Source organism: Protopterus annectens, chromosome 9.part0 (genome assembly GCF_019279795.1).
Source record: "Protopterus annectens isolate FY-2018-M chromosome 9.part0, PAN1.0, whole genome shotgun sequence".
Classification (NCBI taxonomy): Eukaryota; Metazoa; Chordata; order Ceratodontiformes; family Protopteridae; genus Protopterus; species Protopterus annectens.
This window is the reverse complement of record NC_056743.1, coordinates 671,857,716-671,873,747: the sequence shown is the minus strand read 5'-3', so window position 1 is coordinate 671,873,747 and position 16,032 is coordinate 671,857,716. Positions and strand designations below refer to the sequence as shown.

The window sequence follows — 16,032 nt, the reverse complement described above, 5'->3', positions numbered from 1 at the left end:
TTTGATTTTGTAGTTACTAGAGGTTAGGAGAACCCTGGACTTTGAATGTGTTTATCTTTTGTCTGCTTTATAGTGGTGTTTTGGCACAAGTTATAAAGTGAAGTGGAACTTCACTATAAAATGAAGTTGGAACTTGAAAATGTGTCTGCAGTGCTGAGCTTGCACCAATTCATTGCAGCTGTCAATTAGATGTCTGTCAGTAAGCAGTAGCTAAAGGTAATGTGCTGGATGGGAGAGAACACAGTGATGCAAGCTGCTGAATCTTTACCCCCTCTATTTTTTCCCCAGATTCCACCTTACACTCGAGTGGTACAGGAAGTAACACCTCTGCTGGCACAGGACAAGGGGCAGGTGAGTAAGTCCTGCTGTGTTTGCACAGCTTGTCTTGTTGGCATTTGAGTACAATTAAATGAGTGGTATAGCTTTTTTGACTTTGTTAAAAATTGTCACGTGTTTATTTAGAGTTGGTAATACTCAGATGAAGACCATAATCTTAGACTGAAATTAATACATTCCTGGAGGACACGTCTACACAAGAGTTATGATAATGAGATACTGCATTGCACAGAGGTACAGCAGTTAACATAGCTGCCTCAAATTGCGTATTGTTTTGGTTTGGTTCTTCGCTGGGGTGCCAACTTCGCAGAGTTGCATGCCCCTTCTTCTGTCTGTAAGAGCTACAGTTTTAAGACATGCAAAAACAGCCTTCTCATAACTGTACCTTGGATTAGAGGCTGTAACTGGAGCCACAGCAAGTAGGCTACTGAATAGCCCACTGAATTCAATTAATTCAATGAATAAGTTCAAAGAAAGTGCATCACAGTGTAGGATAAGTCTTAGAAAAATGAAATTGATTGTGTACTTTTTGAGTTGTGTATGTGTTTGCAAGAGGTGTCACAGATTGTGGTGGTACTAATGAAAATGCCTGGAATGGATGGCAGCAGGATTTAAAAATATATACAGCATTAAAGAATCTTATAGAAATAGCTTAGTTTGCTAGCTGATTGGAGCCTTTGTCATTGGGTATATCAAGAGTGAACTGAGTTCAGGAGGCCCCAAATTACACTTTTTTGTATGTATGTTGAGCCTACTAACACCTAGGATCAGAACTTTTCATTTTACATTTTAAACTATCCTCATTCCCTCTTTTTCCAAGATTCCACTTCTCCAGTGGCCAGAAACCCCATATTCACTCCTTCACTGTAGCATGGCCTACCATCTCATCCCATTCTATCAAGGTCTCCAGTTAGCTTTTTACCACATCATTTTTCTCCTGGGATGTGCTGCAACATTTTCTTTTATCATAGGTACACATTTCCAAGCAACATGAATGCATTGCACTAGTAGTGCATGTCTATATGTGTAAGCAGTTTAGTCCAGATTCTCAGTTTCCTGCATGCCCATCATTTGTCTTGAGGCTGCATGGATGTTTGCAAAGAATGTGACTGATTGTATGTGGCTATTTTGTTTTCTTTTCCAGTCCTGTTCTGATTCTTGTTGTGCTATTAACCTTGTGGCTTTTGGTTTGACAGCCCATCATATAAGTTAACTCAGGCTATCTCCTATTCTCCTAATACTGAGTACTAGCAGATTATTATTGGAAATGCCTTCCTATTCGACTGGAAGCTGTTAGCCACCCTTTCATGTAATCCCACCCATAGGTGCATACTCCAATGACTACAGAGATTCAGATAACCTTTTCTAACATCTGTAACCTGAGAGAAGCGTAAGTGACCTATAGGTCCTGCTTATTTAGATCTGAGGTGAGACTGTGCTGCTATTGCTCCTGGTGATAGAAAGTGTTGGTGCAGTTAGCCATTGTTTGCCTATTTGTGCTGTGGATCATTCTGAAAGTGTTAACTAGCTGGTTGATTCCTGCTTCAGGAGAAAAATTCTGCAATCAAGAAACCGTTAATGTGGCTTGGCGCACTCTCCTTCTGGGATGTTGATCTACCTAATACATTTGGATAGACAAGGAGAACTGCAGACAACCCCTTTTAACATCTGGAAAATGAGAGAAATGCAAGTGACCACTAGGACCTGGATCTGAGTTGGGACTGCTGCTTAGTCCTGATGATAGATGATAGAAGCATTAAATATTTTGATCTGGCCATTTCTCCTATGAGCGGTTCGCTGTTTTACTGACTCCAGCTTCAGTGGGAACTCTCATACTATAAAGTGGGACCTTTCATGTGACTTTGTGCTATATTCTCCTGGGTTGGTGAACACTGCAGTACCTAATATGACATCAGACAGAACAAGGAGAAGAAGAAAAGAGAACTGCAAGCAAAGAAAAAGTTAAATTGCAAGCAATCATTCTCAACATCTGGGACCTGTAAGCAGGCCTAAAATGGACTACTAGCACCTACTTACTTGGGTTTGAGTTGGAAATATGTGTTCCTCGGCGTGCGAAGGAGCATTAGCAATTTTGGCCTGACCTTTTTGGCTGTGGGTCATTCCTGAATGATAAAAACAAAAGTATCATTAAACACTGGTGAAGCTCAATAGAAACAAACTTTTAATATAATATAAAAATAACCAGAGTAAGCGCTTTCTTCCAAAATAATTCAACTTCATCAGACTCTGAAAAACCACAATCCCTTTGTTCATTCGATTCTCAGCTAGAGCGTCTTCTGTGTGGAGGCATATGTGAATGGGGCGTGCCTTCGTTGAAGGTTGTGCATCAGGGCTGGTAACCCGGTACGTAAAAACCCACTACCAATCATTAGCGGACCGGAGTTCTGCTGTGGCAACCCCTAACCGGGAAAAGCCAAAAGATGCAAACAAACAAAACATGATGCAGTCATCTGTAATGGTAATCCAAACTTTTCTTAAAATGACTCAACCATGTTCTGAAAAATCTCTATGTATATATGTGTGTGTGTGTGTGTGTGTGTATATATATATATATATATATATATATATATATATATATATATAATATATATTTCTCTGTCTCTCTCTCTCTCTATATATATATATATATATATATATATATATATATATATATATATAAAATATATATATACATACATACATCAAAGTACTATATGGTGTAGATTTGGACACTGGTGCCAGTTCCAGCAGAGGGGGAGGGGGCTATGAAGCTGTTTATACCATCCCACAGGAGGTTGTAATCCACTTTGGAGAAGTTTTTTTGTTTGACCGTAGCTAGAGGGAGGTCAGGGGAGATGCTGACTTCGAAAGTGATTGTTTTATAGTCCAATCTTTCCAGGGAGGATGATGCTGCAGTAAATAAACTATATAACAAGAGGAAAAAAATTGTTGTCCAGGACCAAGAAGGAGCAGGTGTCCAGTTGGAAGAAATCTCACCTTAGCCTGAACAAATAAGAGCACTAGTGAAATCCGCTAAAGCCAACTTCGAGTCCAAATTGGCCACGTCTACTAGAGACAATCATAAGGTCTTCTTCACATATGTCCGCAGTCTCAAAGGAAGCATCCAGATCTGTTCAGAACTGGTGGTCAAGCACACCACATACACAAATGCTGCAGATATAGCCAACCTACTGGCTGACAGATTCAGCAAAAACATCACCCCTCTGTCCCCCCATCAGTAAATCAGTACATCCCAGTACCTGCCCCCCTCCCCTTATCTCTAGGGAGCAGGTTATCACTGCTCTCTCAAAGGCAAAACAATACAGCCTCGATGGGACCCGATAACATATCAGGCTGCATCCTACATGAACTCGGGCATGAACTTTTGTAGCACCATTAGCCACCCTATTCAACCAAAGCCTGAGTACCCGTTTTGTCCTAGCCAAGTGGAGGACAGCCACAGTCATCCCTTTACCCAAGGGTGGAGCATCCACCAATCTGGGAAATTACAGACCCATTAGCCTAACTAGCCTGATCTACAAGGCCATGGGACGGATTGTCATGGACCTCATTAACAGGGGCATTGGCAACCTCCAAACATTCAACCCCAGACAGATGTTCTTCGTGTTTTACTGTTGCATTCATTACATTTGGGTAATCTGCTGGCAGGTTGCCCTCAGTCGGCCTGAATTCCAAAGTCTTGGGTCCTGTGCCGGTTGCTGTCTCCTCTTCCATGACGTCAGGTCGTCAGGGGTGTAAAACATGCAGCCGATGCCATTTTCTTTAGTCTTTCTTGTCGCACGGTGCCCGAAGCAGAAGCATTTTGCAAGTGCCGGTCGGCCGACTACTGAAATATTCGAGTTTGAGTTTCAGGACCGAAGTCTTCACTAAAGCTAAATACCCTGTTGGGGAAACTTTTTTCGTGCTTTTTACCGATGTCAGAAAAAGTTAATTGTATTACTTGAGGGAAGCAAATTACCTCATAAGGATTTCCATTTATACTGTATTCCTTGCCTAGGCCCTGATCACAACGTGCCTGGCTGTCGGTTTTGTGCTAGATTTAACCAACACACTATTAAGCGTCAGTATATTTTTGCATCTGAGTATTTTGGAAACAGATTTAACTACCCAGAAATGTCATCGGATAGCAATCCGACTACTGGAGTACATAAAAAACGCAAAGAAAAGGACAGAGAAAGGCAGTCGAGATCCAAAACCGATGACAAAGCTTCTCTTAAGCCAGTCGCCGGTTCGCCGGTACTCAGTGAGGTGCTTTTGCAGCCCCTGATATACCCACTACCTTCGAGTCGCAGGCCTCTACCGACACCCATGTGGGGGCCGGCATGCCACAAGATATTCAAGGTATTGGACCGATGGATGTTTCTTCCTCGGATGGGTTTAGAGCCACTGAGCAGGCACCGGCTTCTGAGAGTGTCTTCAGACGTCAACATTTTTATATCAAACCGACGAAAGCTGCAAAACCAAAGGAAAAGACACCTTCTAAAACTAAAAAAAACGACGCCTGAGCCACGTGCACAGGCCTCTATGCATAAAAAAACACATGATCAAAATGGCTGAAGACCTTATTACCTTGATCAGTGGTATCCATCCCCCTCCAGATAAGAGGCCTAGGCAAGACACTGACTATGAATCTTCAGATCAGATTTCTATTACTTCTGATCAGGAATTATCTTTACCTCCCTATGAGGATTCTGATGCTGAGGAGTCTATTCCATCTGCATCTCCTCCTGAGGATTATTCATTTGGAGAAACCTTGCATACGTTGAGGGAGCATTTGCACTGGGAGAGTCAAGACTTCTCAGAATCAAAAAAGAGGCTCAGGGATTTCCTTCTCCCTCAGCACAAGCCTTTAGCCATTCCTCCTGTTTTAGACATTGTGGATGATGTGTTTTCGGAGTCAAGCCTGACCCCTGACTCCCAGTAAGCCTGACAGGTATTACTGGGTCCCTGACTCTCATAAATTTTTATTTAGAAACCCTGCTGCTGATCCTGAAACTATTTCACAGGGTCCAAAGGAAGTTAAGGTCTCAATAGCAAAAAACCCTACCCCCTCCGACAGAGATTCAAGGGCACTGGACAGATGGGAAAAAAGGTTTATACATCTGCAACCTTGACAATTAGGGCCTTAAACTGTCAATTTCATATACTTAAGTACCAACAACATGTTTTGAGATTCTGAAATCAACATAATTTTCTGTTTCAGCAATGTGCAGAAAATAAGGAATTGCAGGAATTATTGCATGCAGCTGAACAAGTTGGAAGGCATACTTTGCAATGTGGTTTTGATTCTTTAGAGGCCTCCTGCAGGGCCGCAGTTACTGGATCTGTGATTAGGAGGCATGCCTGGTTAAAGGAACAAAATTTGCCTGATCATGTTAAAGCTAAATTGCTAGATGCACCTTTACAGCATGATTCTCTGTTTGGTATTAAGGCAGAAGAGGTTTCAAAGAAAATGGAAGACAAAGCTAAGTCTATGCAAACTGTGCAGCCACCTAGATTCAGTAGACACTGGCCTACAAAAAATCGGTCCTTTCCTGTGTCAGACAGAGCTCAAAGGGGCAAATCCAGATGCCCAAAGGGATCCAGATACCAGGCTCAAGACTCGTACAGGTCAAAGCAGTGGGGCGCATCCACCTCCAAATCTGGAGGAGATGAAGTGCAAACCTACAGAAAGCAATCCCAATGACTTCCCTCTGCCTACACCAAGCACTTATCTTTTGGCAGCACCCATAGGGGGAAAATTAGCACTTTTTTGCTCAAAATTAGCAGTTAATAACCCAGGACAAGTGGGTACTAAACATCGTATCAGAGGGATACAGATTCCATTTCCACACTCTGCCAATGACAAATGGTTGGCCAGATCTGCCAAAAAATCAATGGGCAGAGGCACAGAAACAGGTTACGTCCCTCATGGATATGGGGGCCATTTAAACAGTACCAGAACAGGAAAAAGGGCAAGGGTTTTACTCGACTGTTCTTGGTACCCAGAAAGGACAAGGCCTGGCGGCCAATACTGGATTTATTGATTTTGAACACATACCTGGACATTCCAAAATTCAAAGTGCTCACTTTGCAACAGCTTCTGCCCATGCTGGGAAAGAATGCTTGGCTAATGACTTTAGACCTAAAAGAGGCATACCTGCATGTCCCATTAAGACAGCCATGCAGAAGATACCTCAGATTCAAGGCTGGCTTAATGCATTACCAATTCTCTGCACTGCCCTTTGGCTTATCTACTGTGCCTAGGGTCTTTACAAAGTGCCTGGCACCAGTAATTGCATTTTGCAGACAAAGAAGTATTCAAATATATCCTTACTTGGACGACTGTCTCATTCAAGCAGAGAACAAGGACACTCTTCTACGACACCTGGCATTTGTGAAAAGGCTTCTAACATGTCTAGGGTACACAATAAACGAAAAGAAATCACAATTGGTACCCTCTCAAAAGATAACTTTCCTGGGTGCAAGCTTAACTGCCCAGATGGCTTACCTCACGCCAGACAAACCAAGGCAACTGACTACTTACTTCAAACTGATGGCAACAAAACCCAGTCTTCGGCAAGACCAATTCTGCAGGCTCTGGGCTTCATGGCATCCTGCATCCTACTAATTCCATATGCAAGACTGCATATGAGGAAACTACAATGGTACCTAAAAAGTTTATGGAGTCAACATTCACACAGCCTGGAAACAATGATTCCTCTCATCCCCTGCCTGCAACAGGAGTTTCCATGGTGGGCAAAGGCCTGTCACCAAAGCATGGGACGGCCCTTCACTCTACCCCCTGCCAGCCAAACCTTAACAGACGCATCAGATTATGCCTGTGGGGCCCACATGGCAGAAAGATGCATTCAGGGCATATGGGCACTAAATCAAGTGCATCTACATATCAACCAAAAAGAGATGCTAGCTGTTCAAAATGGCCTAACAGCTTTCAAGGACTTATTTCATCCAGGACAACTACTGATAAATACGGACAACACCACAGTCATGTGGTATATAAAGCAAGGGGGGCACACACTCATACCCCCTTTGCAGATTAGCCATGGCACTGTGGGGCACAGCTTGACCTACCAAATAAATCTTCAAGCTCAATTCCTGCCAGGAAAACAAAACACTCTGGCAGATGATTTAAGCAGAAACCTTATGGATCCTCATGAGTGGAAACTAAATCCACAAGTTTTCAGCATGATACCAAAGAAATGGGGGAGCCCAGACATAGACCTGTTTGCCTCTCCTCAAAATTATCAACTGAAAAGATTCTGCACAAGGACTTATCACAGACAAGCATGGAAAGTGGATGCACTATCCTTCAGTTGGAAAAACCTATCAGTTTATGCCTTTCCTCCTCTGCCTCTTCTACCCAAGGTCCTCCTAAAAGTCAGACAAGAGAAGCCAAAAATGATATTAATTGCTCCGGACTGGCTCCACCAATACTGGTACCCAGTCGTAAGGAACTTGTCTCAATACCCAGCTTGGACCTTGCCTCAAAAACCACAACTACTGTCCCAGCAAAACAATCTGATCATGAGCAATCAACTACAGACTCTGAACCTGGCAGCATGGCTAATCCTGTAATACAGATGACCCCTCTCAGTAAAGCTGTGATGGATGTCATTTTGGAAGCCAGAAGGCCTAGTACTAGAAAATCTTATGCTGACAAATGGAAGGGTTTCTGTGCTTGGAATCTAGCACAAGGAACTGATACAGCAGAACCGCATATTCCTCAGATATTACAATACTTAACTGAGATGCTTGACAAAGGCCTATCATTTTCATCAATCAAAATCCATGCCTCTGCCATTTCGGCTCATTACAATACAGAGCCACCAATCTTTTCTCATCCTTTACTAAAGCAGTATCTTAGAGGAGCCAAAAATTTAAGGCCTCCTAGAAGATCGCCATTACCTGCATGGGACCTCAATTATGTGTTGGAAAAGCTCACCTTGCCTCTATTTGAACTAGCTGCTACCGCTGATATAAAGTTCTTGTCATGGAAGACAGCTCTGCTACTAGCAATCACTTCAGCAAGAAGAGTTTCAGAGCTACAGGCCCTCATGGCTATAGAGCCTTTTATCATATTTTACCCAGACAGGGTGTCTGAGGACAAATCTTACCTTTATGCCTAAGGTCGTTTCTAGTGTGGATCTTAACCAAACAATTCATCTGCCAACTTTTTATCCAAATCCGCAAAACAAAGGGGAGAGAATTCTGCATTCCTTGAACATACACAGACAGTTGAGATTCTACTTGAGCAGGACTAAAGCTCTAGGAAAAACTGAGCAATTACTAGTGTCATATGCTGCAGGATCAGAAGGAAAGGCTATTTCAAAGCAGACAATTTCAAAGTGGATAAGCCATTGCATCCGTTTCTGCTACTTACACCATGGGAAACCTGTGCCCAAGGGCATCATGTCTCACTCCACCAGGGCTGTGGCTACTTCAGCAGCCTTTCTCAGAGGAGTACCAGCCAAGGACGTTCTAGAGGCTGCTACTTGGAGTTCTGTTCACACCTTCACAAAGCATTACCATTTGCCGCTCTACTCTAAGTCCAGGACAGGCTTTGCCACTGCAGTGCTGCAGGGCCTTATAGCCTCACCTAACGCTGTTTAGCTCCAGCCTCCCAACCATAGCTTTGGGATTCTACCCAAATGTAATGACTGCAACAGTGAAACACGAAGAACATAGTACAGTTGTGTACACTTACCATAAATGCAGATGTTCGAGTGTATTCACTGTTTCAGTCCAGGTTACCCTTCCGCCATCCCCCTGTCATTCTACAGTTTATCTTTCCTTCTCTATCTTCTACAACCAATGTGGTGTATTTGATTGTAGATGAAGGTAAAGTTTATATTGATGCATTTATATATATATATATATATATATATATATATATATATATATATATATATATATATATATATTTTTTTTTTTTTTAGAATATTGCTACCTTTTTGGGGGCACCTGGCACCTGACATTGGGGGAAAGAAAAACTAAAGAAAATGGCGTTGGCTGCATGTTTTATACCCCTGATGTCCTGGAAGAGGAGACAGCAATCGACGTAGGACCCAAGACTTTCGAATTCAGGCTGACTGAGGGCAACCTGCCAGCAGATTACCCAAATGTAATGACTGCAACAGTGAATACACTCGAACGTCTACATTTATGGTAAGTGTACACAACTGTACTTTTGACTTTGTCAGGGGGAGGTCATGCCTGTTAAATCTAGTTGACTTCTTTGAGACAGTCACCAAAGCCATGGACAAGGGGAGGACCATGCACACCAGCTACCTTGACCTGGTCAAAGCCTTTGACACTACTCCCCACTTGGGCATGATAGATAAATTCTCTGAACTAGGCATCAGTCCATATGTTATCAGATGGGTAGCAAACTGTCTCACTGGTAGAATGCACGTAATCAAAATAGGGGAAGCCACCTGAAGCAGTAGACCCGTAACGAGCGGCATACCTCAGGGATTGGTCTTGGGGCCTCTGTTATTCGGGATATACTTCTCTGAGTTGCAGGCCAAAACCAGTGGGTTACAGCTGGCCAAGTTTGCAGATGCAGTTGCAAGCTGGGTGTGGTCATCAATTCCTCAGGTGATGTGGATGTCCTCGAAGAGGGTCTCATGCAAACAAATGACTGGTGCCAGAAACATGGCCTCAAGCTGAATGCCAAAAAATGCTTCATCCCCTTTGGGGAGAGTGACATCCCCACATATTATCACATTAATAACGTCATAAGCACGCAATCAGTTGTGAGGGATTTGGGCACCCAGGTTGATTAGTAGCCTGACTTTTGAACACCATGTTGCTTCTGTTGTACAGAAAGCTTTCTACATGGCCCACCTCATAAGTAAGGGTTATCTCATCCAGGGACAAGGTCATAACATCCCTGTATTCTTCCCTTATAAGGTCAGTTATTGAGTACAACACTCCCTTTGGCTTGTACCTCACAAAACATTTGCAGCAGCTCAAGAGACCACAGAGGTTTCTCACCAGAATAATCCAGGGCCTCAAGCATCTACTTTACACAGATAGGTTAAAAGCCCTGTCCCTCTACTCAGTTTCAATATAGACTCCTCAGAGGTGACCTCTGTCTGGCATACAAAGCAATCTCGGACCCATCTTAATGAGACTGCTGCATGTTCGGAAGTCGAGCTTCACTCGAGTAACCCGAATGCGTGATGTCAACCTGGTCTGTGACATCAATAGGACTTGTTGGCGGGACAGATTTGTGTCCCAGAGACTCCCCCCATCTGTGGAATAGACTCCCTCTCCATGTCAAGCAGAATACCTCATTATCCCTTTACAGGTGCAACCTGGATAACTGGATGGGAAACAGAAAATACACCCCTGGGATTCCACCTGTGTCCCTGCTGGACAGGGACTTTGGGTGCTGACTTGTCTAAACATGGGCTAAATTCTTGGCTAGGCTTATAAGGGCCTCGGGGCCAATAGCCTAGTAACTTCCTATGATCCTGTAAATAAACAGAATACATGTGTTATAGTGCAGGGTATATTGTACTGACCAAAAGCTATACATAACGATGATCTTCATCTGTGATTGACTTTTAACAAATGTCTTTGTTTCCAGTGTCAGTCCAGGAGACTTCAATATCTGTCTGCTTAGGAGGGCATGGTCAACAGACAATGTTGCTTTGCCAAAGATGGCCTACACCTATACACTTTGGGCTTCCAGTTTTTGGCTAAAATTGTATCCACCCCCCCGTAGAGCCTTTTTTAGGCAATACCAAAGTGACAAAAGAAACTCCACAGCCTACAAGCTCTCCTCATACTGGAGAATATAGACATCTGTGCTGTTATTGAGGCATGGTTTAAAGCTGCAGAAAATACTCTGGCAGTGCAGGGCTACAGTGCCTTCCACACATTTAGACCATCAGCTGTATAGACAAGAGCTAAAGGTGGTGTCGTCGTTATCTGTATATTAGCAACAAGTATACTTCAGTTCATCCACGTACAAATCACCTTAGAGTCCTTCACCATATCTTAGCAAGCTGTAGGTCAGCATTTGTCAGAAGAATCCCACTACTCTTCTCTAGAACTACTGAAGACTTTCTTCATCTAAACAAACATTCTGTTCATGGGAGACTTTAACTACCTTTCTGTAGACTGGGAAGAACACAGTCTCCAGCTTGCAGGCACAGCTTTTCCTGGACTTTATTAACACACACACCCTTGATCAGTTAGTGTGAACTTCATCCAGAGTTTCCAAATGTACTTGACCTAGTTCTACATGTCATGTCCTCATTGGGGAGGTCAGATCACAAGGTTGTCTCATTCAAAATAAAAATTAACTTGAAAAACCCAGCAAAACCTATTACAGTTAGGAACTAATCTAAAGGACACTGCATCCTATTAAGCAACCGTTTGTTGAAATTAAATGTCCAGCGTAACCCAGAGATGTTAAGTTGTCAGTCTCGCCTTCATTCTTGCTTGATGGGTTCGGAGCCGATCCTCGGCTCCGACTCGGCACTTTGCTAAGCTCGAGAGTCACTTTTACCAGCTCGAGGCAGCCCCATATCCCATGATGCAAGGCGGTAAGTACCCAGATCTCGTTTGCCGCTTCGCTGATGAGGTCCTCCTTTTACCAGCTCCTGGTAAGTGTTTAATATTACTAAACTTTTAACCCCCAATCAGAAAAATTTTCTTTTTTTTTTTTCTTTCTTAAAAATTCTATCTTTATAGATAAGTGTGAGGCTTTTTCTGACTAACTTTATTTTTCCTTCTTTACTTTTTAGTCAGGCCTTTAATCCCTCCCATCCCCCCCCTGTCAGGGTGTGTGTGTGTGAGTTTTTACTTCTCAGTACTTTAACTTTAATTTATCTGGTTCGGGACTGTGTGTGTATTGTTTGTGTAAGCACCATGTCTAAAGAACAGAGGGTCTCAGGCTTCAAGAAGTGTGACTCGTGCTGTCAGAAGATGTCTCTGACAGACGGTCACACTTCTTGTATATACTGCCTGGGACCTCTCCACCTGCAGGACTCCTGTGCAATTTGTCATTCTTTTAGCCAGAGAGTCCTGCAGGAAAGGAGGAACAAACTTATTTTAAGAGGACTTCTTAAACCGGAGGGCTCCCCGGCAAAATCTGCTCCGGGTAAGCCCTCTAAGTCTACCAAGGCCCAGGCTTCTGTTCCTAAGCCTTCGGCCTTGGCTCAGACTCCTTCGGAGTCGAGATCGGCTCCGGCTGGAGCCGATCTTAGCTTGGAGAAATCTTCGGCACCGATGGCTATCGGTGCCGATACTGTGAAGGTCACTTTGGTGTCGGCTCCGACTGGCTCCGACATCCATGTGGCTCGGGCTTTGGTGTCGGCGCCGACCGGCTCCGACACCATGATCCCTTTGCCTGTATCGGCTCCGGCCGGAGCCGATACATCTATACCTACACTCGGAGCCGAAAAGTTATCGGCTCCATCTGGATCCATGGTTTCATCGGCTCCGATGGTTCCTTCGAGGAAGAGGTCCAGGTCTCCCTCCTTGGAACCGATATTGTCGGCTCCGGCCTCACCTCTTCTTTCGGAGCGGAGCCATCGGAGCCGATCATCTAGATCTTCCAGGTTGTCAGACCATGATTTAGAGAGGGTGGTAAGCAGATTATTGAAATCACAGGCACTAGCCCAAATGCTTCATAGTCCGTCTCAACAGACGACTATTAGTCCACACCCTCTTCAAGTTCCTCCTTCGACTCTTCCCCAGAGTTTGGAGCTGGAGTCTACGGGAATAGTTACTGCTATGGCTGAGGACCAGATACCCCCCCCCCCCTTCTGCGCCTTCAGCATCTACTCTTATCTCCTCCTCGAGACCTTCCTTGGAGGGATTCAGTGGCCGGGCTTCCCTGGTCTGCTCCGAGGGGGTGAGTGGCATCGGACCCTTGTCCGACCCCGCTCTTCCCCTTGGAGCTTCGGCCTTGGTGAGCTCGGCTCTGACATCTGCCTCGGAGCCTTCCCTTTCAGTGGGCCCGGGAGTCCCAGTTTCTTCGGAATGGGCTCTCTCGGACCTCCCTGGGAGGGGAGCCTTCGAGGTGATGAGTGTGCTGGCCCCTGGGCTCAGTCAGCAGTCTATTCCTTTAGCTCCTCCCTCTACGGTGCCTGTTGATATCTCTTCCCGCTCTCTTGCTCCTGGACCGAGAGATCCACCGCCTCAGGTTTCCCCATTGGGAGGAACCCCCTCTTCCGAGGATTCTCCTGATCAGTCAGGAGGTCCTCCGCGCAAGAGGACTTGTAAGAGGAAGCACCTAGACTCCCCTGAGTCTACTACTTCGGATACCGACTTAGATGAGTCGGAGGGGTCCCCAAGATCCCCCTCTGAGGATGTCTCCTTTTCAGACATCCTAGAACTCCTAAAACAGAGGGGAAACTGGCCCACCATAAATCCCTCCGATGATGAGTCGGTATACCTAGAGGCGTTTGGTTCTCGACCCTCCACCTCCTGGGTGTCTCCGCCTTTTGACCCCGTCATGCAGGTAATTGCTCGAAAGGCTTGGGCTTCTCCTGATTCCGTAGAACCAGTTCCCAGGAGGCCTTCAAAATTTATTACAGCCCCTTCCGAACAGCAATTCCTTATAAAAGGTGTCCCGGTTGATGCCATGGTGGTGGCGGCCGCCACTAAAAAGGAACTTGCAGATCCTTCCGTACCAGTCCATCCTCCTAACAAGGATTCCAGGACCATGGACAGGTATGGTAAGCGGATGTTTTCCTCAGCGACTTTTGCCATGCGTTCGCTGAACTATTTGTGTCACTTCACCAGACTCCAAAGGGACATCCTTAAGGAACTAGGTGAAGTAGTACAGGATCCTGCAGCTCCGGGAGCACAAGACAAGATTGCTTCTCAGCTAGGAATCCTTAACTCCATAACAAACTCCTCCATGCGGCTGATGTCATATGCAGCAGATGGAGCGAGTAGAGCCGCAGGCACTGGAGTGGCTCTGAGATGTCAATCCTGGATGCGGCTCTGTAATTTTGCAGATCCCTTCAAGGCATCCTTCACAAACTCTCCCTTTGATGGATCAACTTTGTTTGGTCCTCAAGTGAAGTATGCATTGACCAGGTGTGAACAGGACGGCAAGACTCTTTCTGCCGTAGGGGTCCGTTTTTCCACCCCTTCTAGACCTTACCCCAAAGGACAGAAGGGTGGAAAGATGCGGTTCCACAAATCCCAAGGAGTCACGCCGGATACACGTGGTCAGTTTACCCCTAGAGGCAGAGAGGGGTAATAATAACAGACGCCGCCCTAGAGGCAGAGGGGGTCCACAAAACCAGGGAAGCAGAGAGTCTCTCTGACAAGCCCTTCCAGCATCCCTGAGGTGTTGCCCGACTGTCCATCCTTGGTGGCAGTCGGGGGAAGATTATCGCTGTACCCACAAGCCTGGCGTTCCCTCTCACAAGACAGATGGGTACAGTCGATCATATCCGAGGGTTACAAAATTCCTTTCGAGGAAAGTCCCTTCTCTCACAAAAATTCCCTTCCAGATGTGCCACCCGGTCTAAGGGAAATCGCAAAGTTAGAAGTATCAAAGCTTCTACACAAAAGAGCCATTCAGCCAGTTACAACAGACCATTCAGAGCCCGGAATCTACTCAAGGTTCTTTTTGGTCCCCAAAAAGACGGGAGATTGGAGACCAATATTGGATCTCAGCAGACTCAACAAGTCTGTGAAAAAGACGAGATTTTGAATGGTCACACTTCAATCAATTTTGCCCTTCCTGGGCAAAGACAACTGGATGTGCTCAATAGACCTTCAGGATGCGTACTATCACATAAAAATTCACAGATGCTCCAGAAGGTTTCTCCGCTTTCGGCTGGGGTCCAGTCACTTTCAATTCAGAGCCCTGCCCCTTGGTCTCAGTACAGCCCCCAGAGTGTTCACCAAATGTATGGCAGTGGTCACGGCTCACCTGAGACGTCAAGGATTCCAAGTGTTTTCCGTATCTCGATGACTGGCTCCTTTCAGCCACCACCAGGCATCAACTTCTCCAAGCCAGGGATTACACCCTAAATCTCTGCACTCAGTTAGGAATTTCGATCAACTATGAAAAATCCTCCTTGTTGCCCTGCCAGTCTATTACTTTCATAGGCGCAAATTTAGACACTGTTCGGATGTCAGCAACCCTCATAGACCAAAGAATCTCAGATATCCAAAGTCACGTGCGGATCATCCTTGCCAGCAAAAAGGTGCAAGCCAGACTGGTCCTGAAAGTGTTGGGCCTCATGGCAGCGGCCATTACCCTTCTTCCCTTGGCCCGCTTCTACATGCGTCTTCTTCAATGGATGTTGTTCACCCAGTGGTCTTACCAACAACTTCCCATGCGTCACCAAATCCTGGTGACACAAGCTTGCAAAAACCACCTATCCTGGTGGATTTCTTCTCCCCAGATTCATCAGGGCAGACCCTTTGTATCCCCGGCCCCGGTAGCCACAGTCACTACGGACGCCTCCCTGATCGGGTGGGGGGGTCATTATCAGGGCAGGATGGTTCATGGGACGTGGCAACCGTTCGAATACCACCTGCACATAAATGTCCTAGAGATGAGAGCAGTGCTTTTAACGTTGCAAGCCCTCAACGACTTTCTTCCCTTGGGAACAATTGCAGTTCACACGGACAACATGTCTGTAGTATGGTATATCAACAAACAGGGCGGAACCAAGTCCTACCCTT

General features: G+C 45.2%; 1 protein-coding gene across 6 annotated transcripts in view; it reads left to right on the top strand.

The window, feature by feature from the left end:
• Nucleotides 1-16,032, top strand: part of BAG6 (BAG cochaperone 6) — a 2,260,316-nt gene that overhangs the window by 554,537 nt on the left and 1,689,747 nt on the right. For all 6 annotated transcript variants that reach the window (XM_044083264.1, XM_044083261.1, XM_044083265.1 and 3 more), the window contains one exon: nucleotides 289-351. In XM_044083264.1, coding sequence (XP_043939199.1) covers nucleotides 289-351 — 63 coding nt within the window. The remainder of the gene's footprint in view (nucleotides 1-288; nucleotides 352-16,032) is intronic.